The sequence below is a fragment of the Polyodon spathula genome, chromosome 26 (genome assembly GCF_017654505.1).
Source record: "Polyodon spathula isolate WHYD16114869_AA chromosome 26, ASM1765450v1, whole genome shotgun sequence".
Classification (NCBI taxonomy): domain Eukaryota; kingdom Metazoa; phylum Chordata; class Actinopteri; order Acipenseriformes; family Polyodontidae; genus Polyodon; species Polyodon spathula.
The window spans coordinates 7517961-7540508 of record NC_054559.1 but is presented as its reverse complement, the minus strand read 5'-3'; the positions used below and the strand labels follow the sequence as shown (position 1 = coordinate 7540508).

General features: G+C 39.8%; 1 protein-coding gene across 1 annotated transcript in view; it reads left to right on the top strand.

The window, feature by feature from the left end:
- LOC121300447 (protein sidekick-1-like) overlaps positions 1-22548 on the top strand; it is an 82708-nt gene that overhangs the window by 40790 nt on the left and 19370 nt on the right. The window contains exons 17-20 of the mRNA XM_041229022.1: positions 10193-10308; positions 10950-11139; positions 17796-17894; positions 21597-21791. Coding sequence (XP_041084956.1) covers positions 10193-10308; positions 10950-11139; positions 17796-17894; positions 21597-21791 — 600 coding nt within the window. The remainder of the gene's footprint in view (positions 1-10192; positions 10309-10949; positions 11140-17795; positions 17895-21596; positions 21792-22548) is intronic.

The window sequence follows — 22548 nt, the reverse complement described above, 5'->3', positions numbered from 1 at the left end:
ATACAGTATTACAAGTTACAAACTGTCAAGTAGCAATAACTCTCTCAAGAACATTTGATAAAAATGGCAGGTTGGATATTGGCCTATAGTTGCTAAGGGCTTTAGGGTCCAGGTTGTTGTTTTTGAGCAAGGGCTTTACCACTGCAAACCTTAAATGCAGTGGGAGCTATAGCAGAGGAAAGTGATTCATTCATAATTGTTAAAATGCATGTATTAATAACACTGAAAACATATTTTAATAATTTAATAGGGATTGGATCAAGAGCACACATAGTAAGTATCATATGCAGAACTAATGCTGTCAGGTCAAAAGAGAAAAAGCCCCCGGCGTAGCTCTAACAGGTCTAATAGGTTCAGGTAAGAAAGAATGGTCTATAATAGAAGGAGTCTGTAAAATCTGATCTCTAATGTCAAGTATTGTATTTTGGAAAACCTTGAAGTCATTGCAGCTAAAAAAGGAGCCAATTATGAGGGTAGAAGTATTAGAAGGTGAATTTACTAATTTATCTATGGAACTAAAAAGAAAACTAGGATTATTTTCAATCAGATTGGAATAGTATGAAGATCTAGCCTGGGTCACAGAGCCTTCCTATATTTAGCTTGATGGCTTTTCCATTCAGTGTAATGAACATGCAGATTAGTACCCTGCCATCTGCGTTCCAATTTGCGACCCTCACATTTCAGCTTACGAGTCGTGTCATTAGTTGACAGACAATAATGATAAAAACTCACTAAATTCAGTAAAAAATGATAAGTTTGACTTAGGAGGCCAATACATAATTACAATAAGAACAGGTAATTTAGTATTTAGTGTTAGAGTTAACAGTTCAAAAGATGAGTATCCCTCAGAAATTCTCTGTTTAGTTATATATTCATTGTGAATGATGGTGGCACGTCCACCTCCCCGCCCTCCACGTGCTTTATGAATGAAAGAATCATTTGGAGGACACACCTCAATCAAGGAAACATTGTCCTCAGCTCCAAGACAAGTTTAGTTAAAGCTAAAATATCCAGGTTAAAATCCTTAATAAAATCATTAATTAAAGGTGCTTTATAAGAGAGATCTAGATGTAAAGTTGTATTATCAGAAGTGTGCACTGGGGCAGCGGTAATAGGGATATGGTAAAGATTACTGAAACACCACAGGGTCTGTTAAAAAGCAGTAAATACTGTGAGTGGTAAGATATTCTAATTGTTTTTAACATTCAGCCCAGGGCAAACCTCTTTGAATCCCCTCCCCTCCCCAGCTCCTAGTTTAAATAATTTGCTAAATGCTTTTCAATGTTAGCGGCTAGCATACTAGCCCCATCCCTGTTTAGGTGCAGTCCCAGTTATTTATAAATCCCAGCCCTTTGTGTGCACAGCACTTAACTACCCAATTATTTATAGCTTTCATTCTTCTGTAGTGTTCATCCCCTCTACCAATAAAAGGTAATAAGCCAGAGTCTTTCAGTTTGTTTTGTTAGTACCTTAGAGTTTTCTTTTAGTACCTCTGATTTTCTATCTCTTATGTACTGGTACCCACATGGACAATGACCATAGGCTCTCTTTTATATCCATTTAATAAATTAGGCACTTGTGACACAATGTCCATAACTCTGGCTCCTGGGAGGCATGTAACAGTCCTAAGTAAAGGGTAGTTAACTCGTTGTCCTTGGTTTTTTGCTTCATATTTATAATGACTTCTTTCTCTCAGAAAGCTACAAGTGTGCTTCATTTCACAAGAGCGCCATTTGCAGCTCATGTGGTTCTGTACAGAACAAAAAAAAAAAGCTGTTTTTGGCTGACTGTTGAAAATTTTGTAACATTAGGTTTGTCTGCTGTAATGAGAAAACAGGGTTATTTAATTGTAGAGCTGAAATTACTGTTTTGTGCATTGAGGTACTGTCATAAAGAGCACAGCTGCCTCACAAAGCCCAGCCATGCGCATGTGAGAAGCTTGGTCTGTTTAGCTTGGATGTAGCTAATATCTAGCTAATATATATTGGTGCTGGGACAAATATCAGAATATCCAAACAAACTTTTTTTTTTTTTACATGTATTTGAAGGCAAAAAAAAAGATCTGTGTCCATCAGAAATTTTTTTAGCTGTGTGAGATTTAAATACAGCCGCAGACAAAAGAACAATATTTGAGCTGTTTAAAAAAAAATAGAAAAACCACAAAGAAGGTGATTTCTAGAACATCTAATTGTAATAAAACAACTAATTATTACATAACATGCATAAAATGAAAAATAACATGCAAAAACAAATTTCATACTGTGACAAAATTATTTGGGCAACAACATATTTCGTATGAAACCCATTTATTGCTAATTATTGACAATTATCATAATTGTAAACCAACATGTGACAATTATAGAATAAATAAATACATAATCAGAAAGTGCTGAAAAATAAATTGGAAATGGGTGATTAAAAGAGCAGCAAAAATGGTTACAACTAAAGAGTTCAGAGATGATCTTAAAATGGCAGTGATACAACTAAACAAAAAAGGAGAAACTACCAGAAAAATAGCAGAAAGACTTGGTTTACTGAAAAGCACTGTGTGGGCTATTATTGACAAACACAGGAGAACAGGAACTACTGCAACTAGCTCCAGGTGTGGAAGACCAAGAAAGATTTCTGCAAAATTTGGAAGAATAATTGTTCAAGCAGTCCGGAAAAATCCTTGGGTTACTGCATAAGTTTTGACACAAGAATTGAGAGAAGATGGTCAAGAAATTCATGAGCGAACAATTCAATGATACATTAATAAGATCAAAGTCCATGGGTGAAAACCAGGATGCAAACCTTTGTTAAAAACAATACACAAAAAAAAAATTCTATTGAATAATTGAAGAACCCTGATGATTTCTTCAACCAAATTTTATGGTCAGACAAATCCAAAATATAACTTTTTTCACCAGCAAAGCAACAATATCCTTGGAGAAAGAGGAGAGGAATTTAAAGAAAAGTTAATCCTGCCCAGTGTTAAGCATGGTGGAGGTTGTGTGATGGTATGGGCTTGTTTTTCTTCCTCAGGCACTGGTGACCTTTGTATTGTAGAAGGATCAATGAATGTTGTCAAATATGAAGACATTTTTCACTCTCATTTGTTACCCAGTGCTAGCAGTTTGCATTCAGCAGGATAATGACCCTAAGCATTCTGCAAAGTCTTCAAAGGAATTTCTGAAATAAAGGAAGATTACAGTTATGGATTTGCCATCTTAGTCCCCAGACTTGAAACCCATTGAGATGTCGTGGATTGACTTGAAGGCTGCTGTTGCAGAAAGGAAACCAAAGTCGATTGCAGAACGCAAAACTGTATGTGTTGAAGAATGAGCGCAAATATCTCTGGAAAGAACTGGTGGCAAAATACAAGAAAGACTGCAAGCTGTAAATGAAGGGTGGGCACAAATACTAATGTAACGGTACACAAATACTTTTGTCAAAGTATGAAATTAGTTTTTGCATGTTATTTTTTATTTAGTGCAAGTTATTTAATAATTAGGGTTTTTTTTATTATGAAGCTGAATCTCTACTTTAATGTAGATCTTTAATTAGAGCAATTCAAAGTTATAGAAATCACTTTCTTTATGGTTTTTCAGATTTTTTTAAAATGGCCAAATACTTTTGTGTGCGACTGTATATTGTCGCGGAGGCGAGCGGTGGGGTTTACTTTGCTGGAGCCACTGTTCGCTTTCCCTTGCTTGTCACTGCTGCTGCTGTGAGTCGGGGGCGTGTCCTGCCAGCACCCCATTGGCAGGAGTTGATCAGTGGGGGGTGTGTTCTCCTGGTGCGCTCTGACTGTCAGCTAATATCAGCCCCACTGGTGAGTGTTGCTGTAAGCACTAATAAATATATACACAGTAATCCGTCGTGTATCTGCCTGTCATATATCAACCCTAACTGTTTACCCGCCATGATCAAGCTCTTAAGCAATGTCACCCATGTGTACAGCACTAATGCAAAATAGCTACAGTAGGCTTCCTCAATTGGCGGCCTGTGAAATCCTTCGTTTTGGCCCGTCGTGTGTCAGCTGTCCTTCATTACAAAAGCTGAAATTGCTGATACGCAAGATTGTAATATTGCCTTTATCAACAGGGTATTTTTGTCCCCTAAGAACGTTTTTTTTTGGCAACCTAATCAGGGACAAGTGAGCTGACTGGCCAGCTTTCATTCTGATGATATTTCGTTTTGGCATGCGTCACAAATCTCCGCCTAGTGTTAGTGCGATATGAAAACAGCGGTATGGAGTAATATTATTTTGTTTAATGCGGTAAAACTATCTGAATATTATTACAAACATTGCTGCACATTATTTCTAAGGCAGAAATCCATGTCTGTGTCTAAAATGGCTAGTGATGTGTGGTATTAACACAACATCAGCAAAGTGATGCTTCAGATTTGGCAAGCGTGTCAGAATGGGGGGATACAGGTGCAGGTAATACACATCACTCGAAAATGTTCCACACTTTCCAGATGCTGGCCAAACTAGCAAGGTGATCAGTGTTTTGTTGTGATTCTATTTTCTGTTATAAGGAGAGTAATAAACGAAAACCAAAATGGTGTTGTTTTTTTTTTCTTTGTGCAACGCCCACTTTACCACATTTATTTCTTGAAGAGTTTATTTAAGTTAAATTTGACAGTTTTCACTTGTGTACGCAGCTTAAAAAAAAAAAAAAAAATCTCAGTAACGCTTTTAATTACTTAATGACAATGTGTCATGCGTTCCCACTAGCAGCTCGATGCTGTTTTAGTACTTCTTCTGTAGTGCTATTACAAAGACTTTTTTAAGCTAGCTTTTGTTTGTTTTTTTTTTGTTTTTTTTGTGCTAAAATTTAGAATTAGCCCGTGGCTGACTCATAGGTGGGCATCGCTGTTGATTCACCACATACAGCAACTGCGACTCGTCGCCCCTGATCCTTAGGGGCCGAGGTTACTGTTTCGGTGCAGGCTGCTGCTGGTCTGATGTTCGCACTGACTAAGCACTTTAGCCAGTGACTGACTTGCAGGTGGGTGACGCTGCTAACTTGCCACTTGCAGTAACTGCGATTTATCATCCCCGATCTCGCCTGTGAGTTTCGAGGTTACTGCTTCGGTGCCGTGCATCGGTACCGAGTGCATCGAGTCAGCACAGAGAGTCGGCACTAAGTACACGTGTCTGTGCTGAACGTCGGTACCGAGTGCACTCTGTTGGTGCCGAGTGCACTGCATCAGTGCTGAGCGTTGGTACCGAGTGCAATGCATCAGTGCCGAGCGTCAGTATCTTTTATTTGGCTTAAAAAATCTTGTTTGGCACCAGTAAAAAATGTACCTACGGCACGCCTCTCAAAGATGGCACGTTAGATATGCACTTAAGTTTATTTTCCCTCTGTTTACTGTCATAATATGTATTTAATTTAGAAACTTTTCATTTACATTTAAACACATTGGAGTTAGAACATGCATATTTAGACATAGTGCTACACTTTTAATCAGCCGCTTAATAAGATGCTTATACGTCATAAATAATTTAATTAGTTAATTTGGATGCTTGCTGCTGAGTCATTTTCTAGTTTTAATAAAATTTTAATGAATAACATGCTGTTTTAAAAGCATTACAGTGGGATTTGTATAATTATTTGTTTGCAAGATGTCGTTTGAACATTGTCAGGAAAATATTGTCAGAAAAAATATATTTGCTTTCTAGTTTTATTATTAAATGGCAGTCAAGCATTGTATCATTGTAAGTAATTATTTGTGTAGTGTTGCAAAGTTCTGTTACTGTATGTAAAATATGATTCCATAGTCAGCTTTTCCTGACCATTTAAACAAACCCCACCGGTACACACATCATGGCGCCCTGTGGCCCCCCAAGGTTTGGACATTACCCGCCAGAGAATGTAATTGAGTACCTGTGGGCTACAGGAAAGCCAGTTGTGCTTACAACTGAAAGTGTTTTTTTTTTGTTTTTTTATTATAAACCCATGCATTTTGCTACGGTGCAAATTACCCGACACTAATGTAAGTGTATACAGCACTGTGGCAGGTCAGGAGCCCTGCGCATGAAAAGATTTTTTTTGTAAATGTTTATTGTAAATAGTGTGTATTTATTGAAATAAATTTAATGAAGTACCTGAATTCACCGATGTGTGTGTGTGTGCGTATGTGAGTGAGAGAGAGAGAGAGAGAGAGAGAGAGATAGGTGTCACATGAGCTGTTCAGTGTGTTGATATGTAAATAAAACCTGTTCACCTGCAGGGCGTGTCAACTTCAACCTCCGTCTCGATCTCCTGCCCGTCACCCAGCAGAGAATGCACACACCCGCACGGCAGGCTCTGTAATAAAAGCTGGATCTCAAAGCAATAATTCTGTGACTATAGTAATTGTTACAGCTGTGTATAATAGTTGTAAACAGCAATTACAGCTGTGAGTGTTGGGATAGGTCTCTACCAACTCTGCACACCTAGATTTGGCAATATTAAACCATTCTTCTTTACAAAACTGTTCAAGCTCTGTCAAGTTCCTTGGGGAGCATTGACGGACAGCAATCTTCAAGTCATGCTACACATTTTCAATTGGATTTAGGTCGGGGCTCTGACTGGGCCATTCAAGCACATTTACCTTTTTGTTCCTTAGCCACTCCAGTGTAGCTTTGGCTGTGGGTTTGGCTCGTTGTCATGCTGAAAGGTGAACTTCCGTCCCAGTTTCAGCTTTCTTGCAGAGGGCAGCAGGTTTTCCTCAAGGACTTCTCTGTACTTTGTTCCATTCATTTTCCCTTCTATCCTGACAAGTGCCCCAGTCCCTGCCGATCAGAAACATCCCCATAACATGATGCTGCCACCACCATGCTTCACAGTAGGGATGGTGTTCTTTGGGTGATGTGCTGTATTGTGTTGTGTTTGCAACAAACATAACGCTTAGCATTTAGGCCAAAAAGTTCCATTTTAGTTTCATCAGACCACAAAACTTTTTGCCACATGGCTACAGAATTTTGCATTTTTTGCATACTTCAAACGAGATTCAACATGGGCTTTCTTGAGTAATGGCTTCCTTCTTGCCACCCTACCATACAGGCCAGATTTGTGGAGTGCTTGGGATGTTGTTGTCACATGCACACTTTACATAAAGAAAGTTTACAAACGAGAGGAGGCCATTCGGCCCATCTTGCTCATTTGGTTGTTAGTAGCTTATTGATCCCAGAATCTCGTCAAGCAGCTTCTTGAAGGATCCCAGAGTGTCAGCTTCAACAACATTACTGGGGAGTTGATTCCAGACCCTCATGATTCTCTGTGTAAAAAAGTGCCTCCTATTTTCTATTCTGAATGCCCCTTTGTCTAATCTCCGTTTGTGACCCCTGGTCCTTGTTTCTTTTTTCAGGTTGAAAAAGTCCCTTGGGTCGACATTGTCAATACCTTTTAGAATTTTGAATGCTTGAATTAGGTCTATGCATAGTCTTCTTTGTTCAAGACTTAACAGATTCAATTCTTTTAGCCTGTCTGCATATGACATGCCTTTTAAACCTGGAATAATTCTGGTTGCTCTTCTTTGCACTCTTTCTAGAGCAGCAATATCTTTTTTATAGCAAGTTGACCAGAACTGCACACAATATTCAAAATGAGGTCTTACTAATGCATTGACAAGTTTTAACATTACTTCCCTTGATTTAAATTCAACACTTTTCACAATGTATCCGAGCATCTTGTTGGCCTTTTTTATAGCTTCCCCACATTGTCTAGATGAAGACATTTCTGAGTCAACAAAAACTCCTAGGTCTTTTTCAGGTCCAATTTCATTATCTCCCATATGATATTTATAATGGTTTCTCCTCTAATCAGTACTTTCTGTTTTCTACATGTTAACGACTCCCTAATCCATGTACATGTGTTTCCTTGAATCCCTACTGCGTTCAGTTTGAGAATTAATCTTTCATGCGGGACTTTGTCAAAAGCTTTCTGGAAATCTAAATAAACCATGTCATATGCTTTACAATTATCCATTATTGATGTTGCATCCTCAAAAAAATCAAGCAGGTTAGTTAGACACGATCTCCCTTTCCTAAAACCATGTTGACTGTCTCCCAGGACACTGTTACCATATAGGTAATTTTCCATTTTGGATCTTATTATAGTTTCCATAAGTTTGCATATAATAGAAGTCAGGCTTACTGGTCTGTAGTTACCTGGTTCAGTTTTGTTTCCCTTTTTGTGGATCGGTATTACGTTTGCAATTTTCCAGTCTGTCGGTACCACCCCTGTGTCAAGAGACTGTTGCATAATCTTGGTTAGCGGTTTGTAAATAACTTCTTTCATTTCTTTGAGTACTGTTGGGAGGATCGCATCTGGCCCAGGGGATTTGTTTATTTTAAGAGCTCCTAGTCCCTTTAACACTTCTGCCTTGGTTATGCTAAAGTTATTTAAAACTGGATAGGAACTGGATGACATGTGGGGCATGTAGTCCGTATCCTTCTTTGTAAAAACTTGTGAAAAGTAATCATTTAATATATTTGCTATTTTTTTTTCTTCATCTATGATTTTGCCATTTGTATCTGTTAGACATTTAACCTCCTTTTTGAATGTTCTCTTGCTGTTGTAATATTAGAAAAACATTAGCAATGTTCATTTCTATTTCTCTCTTGGCCTTTCTAACCTCTTTTTTGACTTGCATTTGCCTTTGACCAGTCTTGGTCATAAAAGCCTGTAGCTCTGAAATGCGCTACTTAGCAGAGGAAACCTACAGGAACTGCTGACTTTATCCTGAAATCATGTGAATCACTACAATTTAACACAGGTGGAGGCCACTTAACTTGGTGTGTGATTTTGAAGGCGGTTACACCTGAGCTAATTTAGGATTGCTATTACAAGGGGGGGTGGACACTTATCCAATCAAGCTATTTCAGTTTTTATTTTTCATTAATTTTCTACAGATTTCTATAGAGCGGAATACCATAGTTGGGTTGCAGTGCACAAACTGCTCATCACACCTGGCAATGCAAAGAGCACAGGCAATGGACTACCGAGCAGTGGAGAAATGTGATATGGTCAGATGAATCATCCTTCACCACTACAAAAGGATGAGCGCACATGTGGCGCCAACCTTTTTGTGGGGCGCATTTTCCTGGCATGGTTTGGGTACACTCATTCTCTTTAATGGCAAGGTCAACGCTAATCGCTACTTAATGACACTGAGTGATCATCTTCACCCCATGTTGCAGCATTTCTTTCCTGCCGGGGAGGGGGGGGGGGGGTCTTCCAGGGTGACAGTGCCCCCATTCGCAGAGCATATGTCATGGCATTCTCAGTCACCAGATCTGAACCCAATCAAGCATTTATGAGATATTCTGGAACGACTCCTACAGGCCATACTGGCCGCACTTGGTGGCCCAATGCCCTATTAAGTGACTTTACATTGGTGTTTCCATTTTTTGTCCACTAACTGTATATAATAATACATGGGCTTCAGTGAGTTACAGGAAAATAATTCCATCTAGGGTTTGTGTGATATTATAAACTGCGACTGTTACATGTCTCAGGAGAGTAAGTAAATACAAGTGTGGGTAAGTTCAGCAGTACAAGAGTCAATCCCTTGTTTGGGGCCCATCAGTGTTCCCCGAAAGCTGCTTGTATTTACTTACTTACTTTTCACTAGTCTTTACACTGCACTGATTTTGCGTTAGCAATAGATTCTGACCCATATTATTATTTTATATATTCTGTGTTGCTTACCTTCTAGTTTTGTTTTGCTTGTGTAAACTGTGATGCATAGCTGTAGAAAACGCTGCATTCATAGTTATGTATGTGCAGGTTACGCTGCTATGCTTTGGAGAAAAATATGTTCAAAGTCATCCTAATTTTTTTTTTTTTTCACTGACAAGAAAAAAAAATGATAGATGTACGTCCAGGTCTTATTCAGGTAGCTAGTGAAATGATCTTGTTTCTCCCACTGAACACAGGGCATATCTCATTTCTCCTGCTTTACAGTGCTTGTTGTTAATGATAAATATGACGGCTGTTGACATTAAACTGAGTGGTGCAGGCAGTGATGACGTAGGTAGTCTGATACAAACGTCATTAGCCATGTACATACGTATGAATGTGACTGATACCGGGATTTTTTTTTTCCAGTTTAGAGGTCTGTTGCCATGGTAACATAGAATCTATCTAGAAGGTACTAGAAGGCCCAGTGAAGGTTTTAGGATTTTTACTGGAATTCTATTTCCTATTCCCAGTTCCATCTGGTGCTCCACAAAATGTGACGACAGAGGCAGTGAGCTCCACGAGCATCTTGGTCACTTGGGTTCCTGTTCCTGAGCATGAGCGAAACGGATACATCCTTGGATTCAAGGTAACTCGCTGTAGACGTCAGGGAGCTGTACTTTACCTGCATGTCTATTTAGACATTGCAATCACAGATTAGACTTAGCAGTTTAGTATCAAAACTCCAGCTGCTGAGAAATTTAGTTTTGAAGCTTTGAGCTGAGCGAGCCTTGGTTTCCTACTTGGATCAAGCAAAATGAAAACAGACCGTTTTCGATAAAGACAAATTCAACTGTGTGTCATGGAGAGGAGTGCTTTGCCAGAAGCAAAATGTAAAAGCTTTCACCATACACAACACCATCACAATGATTCTGTATTTCATGGGCTAGTGATGGGAATTATTAGGCATTTGAGTAATATCTGCAGGAAGTGTACAGCTATATATTTACTAACTGCAATGAAAAGTGGACCATTAGATCATGATCTAGCAGGTGGATTTCTTTTCTTTTCAGTCATGATTTAGCAGCACCTTCTTATATTGTCTTCAAGCTCCCGACTCCTTTATGTGTCTGTGCTAATTGAGAAGCCCTGAGCAGATGGGTTAATAATAGAAAAAGCCTGCCTGTTGTCTCCTTGGGCTTTAAAGGAGCTTTATTGGCGGGAGATGCCAAAAGCATCAAAGTTTAACTTAATTGTTATTGATGCTCCTCTCCCCTTGTGTCTGTTCAGGTGCTGTACAAAGAGAAGGATTCGGGCTCAGACCCTCAAATCCACGTAGTGAAAGGGAACCTCACACAGTCTGTCCTGCTCAGAAACCTGCGCAAATACGTCCTGTATGAGATCCAGGTGCTGGCTTTCACCCGCATTGGTGACGGCGTTCCCAGCTCCCCACCGGTCCTCGAGAGATCCAAGGATGATGGTACGTCTGCTCTGCCACTCTCACTTTTGCCCCCCCCCCGCTTCTCTCTCTCTCTCTCTCTCTCTCTCTCTCTCTCTCTCTCTCTCTCTCTCTCTCTCTCTCTCTCGCTTGACTGCCAAGCGGCTCTCTACTTCTCTAAGTCTCGGATGCCAGTCAGGCTTTCTGCTCTGACTGTTTCCAGCTGAATCCAGAAGGATGTAGGCAATGTGTCCAGCCCCGAAGGATTCACTGGCCACCCCTGAGGGAGTGTGTTTCTGTGCTTTGCTCCCTGTAAACTTGTTGCTTCAGTGTGGGAGCGGAGTTACAGTGTCAGACTCGGCTTGCATTCTTGTCTATTGCTCTTGTCTAAGTTCTCCTGCATGCAGGGTGACAAGCATTTATTTATAAAAAATGTTACTGGAACTCAGTAGTAAGCCTTTTTTTATTTTCTTCTGTTCTTCAGGAACAAGTGGTATTCTTCAAATTCCATTCAAATCGCAATTATATTGTTTAAAATACACCTTTTTTTTGGTGAATAAACAAGTTGCATATTATCCAGCATTAAGCTTGTTACTCTTTTCGGTGTTAGCATTTTGCACATTTTAAACCTCCATTCCATTCCCTCATTTTGTAAGACAAGCAGATTAGTTGAGAGATTGGAAAATTAAATCGGTGGATAGCCAATAAACACCTAAAACACCAGAAAAACTGTGGAAGTGGTTAATCAATTCACGTTGACTTTACCCTTTTCCCCTTAAAAAAATAAAACCTACTAGAAAAATAATAATAAGTACATTTCCCAATGCTGCAAGGCAATGTCCCGCCTTCCTGACTTGCATCTATCATTGGTTCATTCTAAATTCTTTAAACCCGCCCCAACTACTGAGTGACAGCACATTCCTACATTAAATGTACAAAAATGCCTACACACAAAAACCCCAGAAGAATGTGCCTGTGACTATAGGGATTTCGTTGTGGAAGACAACAAAGGAAAGAAAGTACAACTTAAGTGTGAAAGTACTGTCGAGCTACTGCTGTACATATTTTGACAAAAAACATTTTGGAAAGCGTTTTGGAAAGTAACGAAAAACATTAATTTCAAACAAGTATGTCAAAAACGAAAGCTCCGAAAAAACGACTTACGTAAAACTCGGAAATAGCTAAAAATAAGAATCGAAAAATACAATTAATAAAACCTGAAAAATAGAGGCCCTAATTGTAATATTAAAAGGCATGTGCCACTATATTTCCTGTAGGGGTGCTTTTTATTGTAGAGAAGCCAGCAGCTAACAAATTGCCTACACTACTCAAGTGAAATAAGAGATCTAACTAAATGTACACACGGTCCCCTGAGTCAGAGCTAACACACATGACAGATATTTGCTGTTATATATCTTTAACAGCTATAAGTTGTGAGTGCCACTTTTTCTGCAGCCTTTTTTTTGGGAGATTAAAGAAGGAAAATACAATTTATTCAGCTGGGCTTGCTGAAGCAGGCCGACTGCTCTGTGATAAAGATTGCTGCAATCAGTTAACATCTGGAGGGTGAGGTGACAAGAGGTCATAACGGAGCCAATAAGAAATGTGATTGATTGTGTCCTTTTATGACATCATTGCTTATTGAGGTGGATGGTAGCAGTGATCTCATCCTCACATTGTGCCACTGCTTCCCTTAGTGAGGCACTGATACTCGCCCTGTGCCACTGCTTATCCTGGCGAGGGACCAATACTCAACCTGTGCCACTGCTTCCCCTGACGAGGGGCCGCTACTCACCCTGTGCCATTGCTTCCCCTGGCGATGCACAGACACTCAACCTGTGCCACTGCTTCCCCTGGCGAGGGACCGCTACTCACCCTGTGCCACTGCTTCCCCTAGCGAGGGACCAACACTCACCCTGTACCACTGCTTCCCCTAGCGAGGGACCAACACTCACCCTGTGCCACTGCTTCCCCTAGCGAGGCACCGTTACTCACCGTCTGCCACTGCTTCCCCTAGCGAGGGACCAACACTCACCCTGTGCCACTGCTTCCCCTAGCAGGGCACTGCTACTCACCCTGTGCCACTGCTTCCCCTAGCGAGGCACCGATACTCAGCCGATGCCACTGCTTCCCCTAGCAAGGCACTGATACTTACCTAGTGCTATTGCTTCCCCTAGCAGGGCACTGCTACTCACCCTGTGCCACTGCTTCCCCTAGCGAGGCACCGATACTCAGCTGATGCCACTGCTTCCCCTAGTCTGCTGTGTATGTGGGAAGGATAAATATGTCTAAAGGAGAAAAAATACATATTTTATCATTATTCATTTATAATGGAGCAGAAGAAAGGAGACTTTTATTTTCAAGACAGTAATGCACTTAATCTGCTTCTCAAATTCACAAAAACTTGTTCTGAAAGATCAATGGGCACTCAGTGCATCACTGCAGGAGGAAAGCATTCTTATCACAGAATGATGATTGCCCTCATCTGTAGATGTATTTATTTATTTATTTTCTGCCTAATTTGATTTACGCAATTCTGAAGTAAATGCTTTTCTCTTTCTTGATTACAATGACCACAAAAAAAGAAATACATTGACAGCAATTTCAGTGTTTTGAATGCTGTTTCAGGTCAGTAGCCTGATTAAATGGGTTGCTTGTTTGATTTAAGAAACATGTTGTTGCATATCATATTGGGTCCCAACTATCCTGACTTCATTCTTAGTTGTGAAGGTGTATTCCTTCAGATGGATGTGAATCTCTCTTGTCCAAGACAGAGGCTGACATGGATTGGTATGACCGCCTTTGACGGATGCATAACAGATGTACATACTGTACATGTGCCTGCCTTTCATGGCAAGTTCACTCATTCCTAACACATAACATGTTAGGAGACGATAACGACAAGCGCTGATTCATACTGGGAAGGCAAAGCTCCTCTAATTATGTTTTTAATTTGCAAGTCGAAAGAAGCTTATTGATCAGCCCCAACCAGTGGGAGAAATTAAACCCAAAGGATTTTTTTTTTTTTTATGTTACTACGTTTTCAATAATTATAATTAAACCAGGCTCGATAATACAAACAAAAACTGCTGAGGTGAGGACAGTACTGTTAGTTTAAATTAAACTGCTAAGATTGGGCCTGTTCTGAAGAATCTAGGGGCCTGCCAAGAGACCTTTTCTCCAATTATTTTAACCAGGGAGTCCAATACGGTAGCTCCTCCAGTAATGAAAATGAGAAAAGCAGAGTAGTTGGGTAGGGTATAGTATAGAAAGCACAAGGCAAACTGTGGGCTTATGTATTAATGCTGCTCTTCAAAGACGGATCTCCTCCTTTGACTTTTATTAAAATATCTTTAAAATCTTTTTGTTTCCATACACACAGGGCCCTACCCTACCCTTACCCTACATAACACAATATTAGGTATGAAAACACAGAGAAAAAATATATTTTTCCTTCATCATAGCTTGGAGCTCAAGGTTGAGAAGCATATGTCAAAGTTCTGTGTTTGTGCTTGGTTGTTTTGTTTTGTTTTGTGACCTATTTGTTATGTTTCTTTCTTTTTTTTTTTTTTTTTTTTTATATTGTTCCATGTATTGCTTGCTATCCAGAGATTGCAACAGTGGGTAATGCAATACCTCTCTGGGACGAAATCTGGATGATAGGGGGATTTGGAAAGTCATTAATGTAACATGAATAATAAGTAATGACGCTGTTAAAAACAAAAATAAAATCATATTCTATCCATAGCTAAAGTCAATTTTGAATATCGGGCACTGTCCTATATACATATCCACAAGGAATTAGGCTGTAACTCCTCTCATCTTATTTTTAACATCCATTAGGAAAAAAAAATGTAATACTGATATGTACCTCAGAAAGGGCAGAGGAGGTTAAAGTCTTTCAGCTAAAACAAGCTGTCTGCCTTACCAGCCATACTTAAATGTGACTGTGACAGAAATATAATGAATCTAGGTTGTAAATCTCCCTCCCGACCTGTGAGGGCGCTAAACCTTCCAGGGTCGGGAAGTCGGTCAGTCTGGAAGAAGGCGAGACTCCGTTGCAAGAACATGTTGACCCTGAAGGGAAATAACGTAGCAGCTGCAGACTGTAGAGACAGCTACACTCGTTTACCAAGGGGTAATGCGTGACAGCATAAAAGGGGCCGGAGAATCGCAATCTACGCCTTTGGTTGGTTTGCATTTGAACTTGAAGGACCGTGGGAGACACAGTAACCACTGTTAATAGAAATAATGTTGGTAAGTGTTTTGTTTGTTTATGTTTGTTAGAAATTATCTTTGTTTGTGAATCACCAGATGGCTTTCACATATCTGGAGCTGTCGCCTTGGGCCAGCACAAAGCCGGAGCAACACTTTACCACAGTCACCCACCACGAGCACTACTGCATGCACCTGGACTGGTGCCGTGTCCAGCGTTATTATTGTCGGGTGGATAATGTGTATTTGTTATTTGGGTTGCAATCCCTTGTCTTTACCCTCTGCATTACACATTGGTGTGTATTGCCGGAGATTTATTGTTTGGTCACCAGACCAGGAGTATAAATAAAAGACTCCCTTTTCCAAATAGATTACAGTCTCCTGTCTGTGTTTGTTCTTGCACTGCATCATCTCTGCACCTGTTCACAATCAGCAGCCACTTTGCCACAGTGACCCAAAAAAGTAATTGGATAAATCTATGCCAAAAGAGGCAGTATTTACCCTTTTCTACCCTTTTTAAACAGCCCCAGTTTGACAGTGCAAATACAGACTGCTTTCATGTTACAAATTGAAATGTGGCATACAAATCCATGTGCTTGCATACCTGTGAGTTCATTCTGTACTCTGTCCGTTATATTATTCAATAATACAAGCCATGCTGCCTGGTGTCTTGTGTCTTTTAGCTTAGCAAAAAGATACAGAGGAAGAGCATTAGTACAAATACATGGACAGCACCTGTCTGTTTAAACTAGGCCAGTGAATGTAGAAGAAGGATGCAAGATAGAGATATCAGTGAGGTGAGGCCTCTCCTCTTCATCATAACAATGTTTCAGAAACTTTTTATCAGCACTGGCAGGCTCAGCATACCCAGTTGAAGGACGCTGCATTAATCTTGTGAACTCTTTTTATCACATTTTCTGCATACTTTTTTTTTGTTGTGGCAGTTCACTAGGGAGTGGACTCACAGCATTGGAAAATGTGAACTTTATTTGTCTTTACACAAAGTCAGTATTTGTCTTGACTTTTAATTACAATTTTATTTAACCAGACTTATTGTTCTTATCAATTAGGATTGCCCATTCTGTATATATTGTGGCCAGGGGAGCTGTTGAGTTATTTTCCTGCTTAAGCTTAGTGTTCTCAGTCTAGTCCTTGGAACAGTTCCTCAACACTAAACCATTATTTTATTCAGTGCCATTGACATGCTATTCAGAGGAGCAGCCTTGGACGGACTGCTGTCTTGACAGTAGCCTGCACGGCGCTTATCCCTGCCTTTGGACATTGCTATCAGCCAGTTACCTTTATGAGCACTAAGTTGCAAACATTTTTAAAAAGGTTATTCAGTCAAGATGCCACTTCTTGTAAGTATAGGTTACCCTGAGAGCAGAGGAATGCAAGCCAGTACAGTACCATATAACCTGCTGTAGAAAATTACTGAGCTATACCATGTGTGTTATGTAACCCTAGGGCAATTCATTTTATCAGACTCCGTTTCCCACCTAGCTGGTAAACTGAACACAGGCAGGATGCAATGGGAGAAGAAGATGTGACAATAAATTGGTTTCAGTTTCTTGATGGCTGGTTTCTTAGCTGTCTAGCAAGGAGATCAGATAACTCATTATTTCACAATTAGTATCACAGTCGCATGTATTGTTTTTTTTTTTCTATTTCTTTTGCGTCTGTAAATTTGTCGAGTGCCATTCACTGGTTAAAAGCTTGTGCTGATAATTGTTTTATGAATCTTGAACATAGGCGTAAACATTTCCCTGGATTAGACAGATATTTCCTAATTCCCAGGGTGATGGAGAGCAGCAATGATCTTTCAGGTTGTCAGTGGTGGAGATAGGTCCCATACATCACTGCAGTCTTTCACGACTACCCCCAAAATGGGCTAAGTGACCATGTTGTTAATGAAAGCCCAATCGTGCTTTCACAAATTTCCTGTCAAGCCACTTTTCAACTGTCAGGGGGGAAAAAAATAAGGTTTTAGCAAGGGCAGTGCCAAAAGTGTACCATACAGTACCCTAGACTAATTGCTAAAATGTTATGAAATATGTGCATGATTTGATTTGGGTGTATTCAGAAAACGTTTTTGTAAATCTCTTTTATATTGTGCAGTAGTTGGTTAGTTCGTAGTGATTCTGACCACAGTAAATACTATATATAACTGCAATTCCCTTTTTAAAAACTATATCAATGAATGATACATTTAAAAACAGAACCCTGTTTTGTACATATATACTGGATGTATACTGGATATACATATATACTGGATATACACTAGATAAAATATGTTATATTGTAGTCCCAGGTATTGCAGTCAGATTGCCGTGATAGTGCCACCACGTGTCATAATGCTTAAGCGTCCCTGTGTTTTTTGGCTGGTACATATACAGAATGTACCTTGCAGTGTTGAAGTTGTGATTGCAACTACAGTGTTCCCTTAAGGAGCATGTATTTCATTATCTTCTCTGTCCTCTCAGTCCCAGGTCCCCCGGTGCGACTGGTCTTTCCTGAGGTCAGGCTGACTTCAGTGAGAGTGGTGTGGCAGCCCCCAGTGGACCCCAATGGAATCATCATGGGTAACATACAGATTTTTATTGTATTGCTGCAACTCCATTCAAATCGGCTATGATGCACAGTGCTGTAGTATCTGTTTCCATCAGTGACCTCCTGCACAGACCCAACTCCCATTCAAGCAGTCCCTCCTAATGTGTGGTGCAGTGTAAGCCAGTGCTGCATCACTGCATATTGATGTACTTGCAGCACACACACAGGTCAAGACTGTAGTATCGTTTTAATAAGACAATTGGAATATGAGTCTTAGAAACTGAGTTGTAAGAGGAATTGTAGCTTTTGGAGAGCAGTGCCGGGGCTGAGAACAGAGCCCAGTAATGAGAGAGCAGGAGAGCTTACATGCTGCAGAGTCTAGTCATGAGAGAGCAGGAGAGCTTACTGCAGGGTCTAGTAATGAGAGAGCAGGAGAGCTTACGGCAGAGTATAGTAATGAGAGCAGGAGAGCTTACTGCAGGGTCTAGTAATGAGAGCAGGAGAGCTTACTGCAGGGTCTAGTAATGAGAGAGAAAGAAAGCTTATTGCAGGGTCTAGTAATGAAAGTGAAAGTGAGCTTACTGCAGAGTAGTTATGAGAGAAAAAGAGAGCTTACTACAGAGTCTAGTAATGAGAGCAGGATAGATTACATACTGCAGACTAAAGTGATTCATAACTTTGTGTTTTGAGAGACTGGCATAGTGTCATTGCACTGTCATTGCAAAGGAAAGTTTAATAGTCTTTATGCATGATTCATACTCAGATTACATTAAACTGTAAAATGCCTAGCGTCTCATAATAAAATGGTGAGCTGGTACTTTCCAGAACCCAGCATGATTTATCTTTCACTTGGAATGAATAGTTGTTTTGACAGCATCTACTCAAACCAGCCTTGATTTACAAGTAATAACACAATCAGTAATTTCCACTCTTCCTTCCTTGCTTTTAGAAACAAAACCATGCATGCTTACTTTGTACAAATCTATGAGTGTAGCCATGTAGTTGTACACTTCAGAACAATTTCATATACACGAGAAAAGGAAAAAACTAAGTTCCGTCCTATTAATGTGATTAAGCTGAATGGCACCCTGTGCTAAATCAAACCACAAGAGAATAACAGTGATCTGAAATTGGAGTTCACCGGAGAACAGTTTCCTTAAGAATTGATGTAAGCTGAGCAGTGAAGTTATGTGGTACAATATTAGGCAATAGATAGGTCATTGTTAGCCACTGTATTCTAAAGTGGACTGTAAAATATAGGGGTGACAGACAGTTGAGACCAAGTGGGCCGTAAAAAAATCAAATAAGCTCTGGGTAAACTAAACCAACGCTAACTGAAAACTGGTATGTGTTTGTTTGTGTGTGTGTGCGTGTGCGTGTGTGTGTGCAGTGTGCTAGCACAAACAACTGGTAAAGCATAGTAAAACTATAGTGAAAGCATGGTAAAGTATGTATCCTTATGTATGTACATTTCCCATGAAATTACTCATAATTATTTTCCTATGTCAAAAACCTGTAAATGTAAAGTCTACCTGTCTATATAGACTACTTTTAGATGTTTGTTTCCATTATAGCACATCCTCTATATTTTGGGCAAAGCTGCTTAAATAACAGAACTTGAGAGGGGAAAAAGCAATTCATTTAGGCTGAAATACAAGCTGAAAGCAAGAAAATGTACTTCAAATATACTAGGTTCTGAAGATCTCCCTTTGTTTTTATGGCTCTTTAGTTTTGCTTTGCTTGATATTGCTTTTAAATGTAGCAGAACACAGGCATTTAAAATGAGGTCTTTCCTGAATCTCAAAACCTAATCTTGTCCACAAGCTGTTGTAAAACAGTCTTGTTCAATCACAATTAAACCTTGACAGCTAATGTCAGGGCAGAGCTGCACAGGTTTTCTTTTGAGTTTACTGGAAACAATAATTCAACGAGTATCCAGCCTTAGCCTGTCACTCCCCCTGATTCTAAAGAGGCAAAATGTGGAGGTAAAAAGCAGAAGGGTGAGAAAAAATAATTTAACAAGAACATTTCATGCAACACTTCATAGTGCTTAAATCACAGTTACTGCTTCAAAGCAACCCTGTGAGTATTGAATTACATTTAATCTGTAGGTTAGATTTAATCTAAAAAGTGACATATTTTAGGCTCACAGTTTAGTACACTAGGGACCCTATTTAGTGTAAGGGCAAAGACAAACTTTCTGAGTTAAATAAAATAATGCTAATAAACAGATAAGTGACAACAAACAATTCCCATTGCGCTAACAAGAGGACTTTAACACTCCCGTCAGGAAGAAATACAACTTAGCATTGATCTCTGAAACAAGATCAATTAGCATCAGATTTGGCCTCCAATTTTCAATAAAGGTAGAAAGAAGAGAGGCATTTTATAGTTTGTATTATCACCATAACTTTACAGCTGTATTGCAGAAATAAGAAAATACAGTAATTTTACTCAGCTGCACAGTGCAGTTACATTATACTTGAGAAATCATGGCAGCATAAAACATTTTAAATTACAGTGTAGAGCGCTACATGTCCATCAGCCAGCCTTGCACATTCACTGTTTCTTCTTCTCCATTAATTTTGCATTATCAGGCAAGCCACAGATGTATTTATCCTGGAGGTACCTACACAGTGGAGTGATATTTGTTTGGTGGATAGTTAGAAACAGCATACCATAGACAGTGAACAATAACAATACAGTATCAGGAAGGCAGCAATCACACCTCTGTAAATCTGGGTCAGTGCTATCTGTAATCAGGATTAACGCAGGGGCTTTAGGGGCTGCAGAACAGTGCCCTAGATTTTTATTTTTATTTTTTAAACAGTGGGGATGGAGTGAGCGTGAAGCAGCATAACCAGTATAATTAGTAAAACATCTGACAGAGCAGACGTCTGTTTTGTATGCCGATTTATTTGCAGATATATCTCGTGCAATTGCATGTAGTCTTTCTGGATTTAATGACTGCAAACATGCTAAAATTCATGTCGTAGGGCACGGGAGTAGTGTTTCTCATCAAATGGCAATGATTACTTGGACATCCCAGGCACAAGCCAAATGAACAGGCGTATTGGAGAGACATGCAGAGATGGGTTGCTGCAGTTGTAATGTTTCTTGCTGGGTGTGGTGCTTCCTTTAGAGGAGATAATGAAGCTGTTAGTTCCCTTCATAATGGCCAGACATATCCCATGTTGACCAGCTTACGTTAATTGTGCGCTACATATCGCAAGACGGGCAGATCCAAGAACGTTTTCTGAAATTTCTGCCTATAATGACTGATACTGGAGAATTGCTTTTTCATTCTGTTCTTACAGTTTTAAGGGCGATGAAATTTGATATGTCTATTTGCAGAGGTCAGTGTTACAGTAATGCAAGTAACATGTCCGGAAAATATACAGGTTTACAAGCAGGAATTCAGATTAATCCACTAGTACAGTGGGTTCTGTATGCGGCTCATTCTCTCAGTTTAGTTGTGGTTACTAGTGTAAACTGCTGCTTGGAGGCAAATAATTTTTTGGGGTTTCTCTTTTTAATGTCTGATTTCAGCAACTGTTCGCTGACAGCAGGATTACAAATACAAGCAGCCTGGTATCAACTGAAAAGCAAAAAGTGGAATACCATAAAATTCGAAATGATGCATTTTTACAATGGAGTTAAAAGAAAGGGGTAACAGCTCAAGTATACCCCTTCCGTAGGTTTTATTTATTTGTTCATTTGTTTTTGCATTACAGGATACCAGATCGCATACAGGCTGGCTGCCGGCGACCCAAACGAATTCACCACGGTGGAGGTGGGCTCCAATGTCAGGCAGCTGACAGTGACCAGCCTCAAATCAGAGTCTGCCTATGTGTTCCGGATCTCTGCCAAAACGCAGCAGGGCTGGGGCGCTCCGGAGCAAGCTGCGGTCATCACAACAGAAAGAAGAGGTGATGCTGCTTAGCAAGTCGTACGTTTATGCACAACTAAAGTGGCTGTTGCTAACTCAGGAAATCTGTTACAACTCCTGGGTCATTTTGCCTCAGCAGTGTCTTCTGGGTCAAAGCATGTTACTGGCTGAAAACATGTCAATCAACAGGGGAAGCAACTGTTTTTTTTTTAAAGAAAGGGTGGAAACAAAGGCCAACACTCTGAATCCATGGCATACAAACAGATGTCTTCCTTAACCTATTGTAGTACCAGTTGTCATGTTTTAAAATGAAGCTTTTTACTATAAAATGAGTTTCTTTAAAACTGTGCATTTGAGAGCCTCTATAATGAATGGAAGCAGACAACAGGCAGGATTTATGGAATTGTTTTTATCACTTTAAACATAGCACACATCTCTTGTAAAACTCACACCACAAATTGTAAATAACATTAAGTCATGCTTGTCTTATCCAGAGCACACAACTCATTTGTACAGCTCTTTGGTTTCTTAAGGTTCAGTCTGATTCCCTATTCATCCCACAGATACACCCACTCTGGTAATGTATTTAGAACCCTTCTGCAGATCCATCACTCACTGGTGATGTCATCGGTAAATATCACTAGGAGACTTTCATCACTCACTGCTGGTGATGTCATCGGTAGATATAACTGGGACCCTTTCGTCACTCACTGCTGGTGATGTCATCGGTAGATATAACTGGGACCCTTTCGTCACTCACTGCTGGTGATGTCATCGGTAGATATAACTGGGAGACC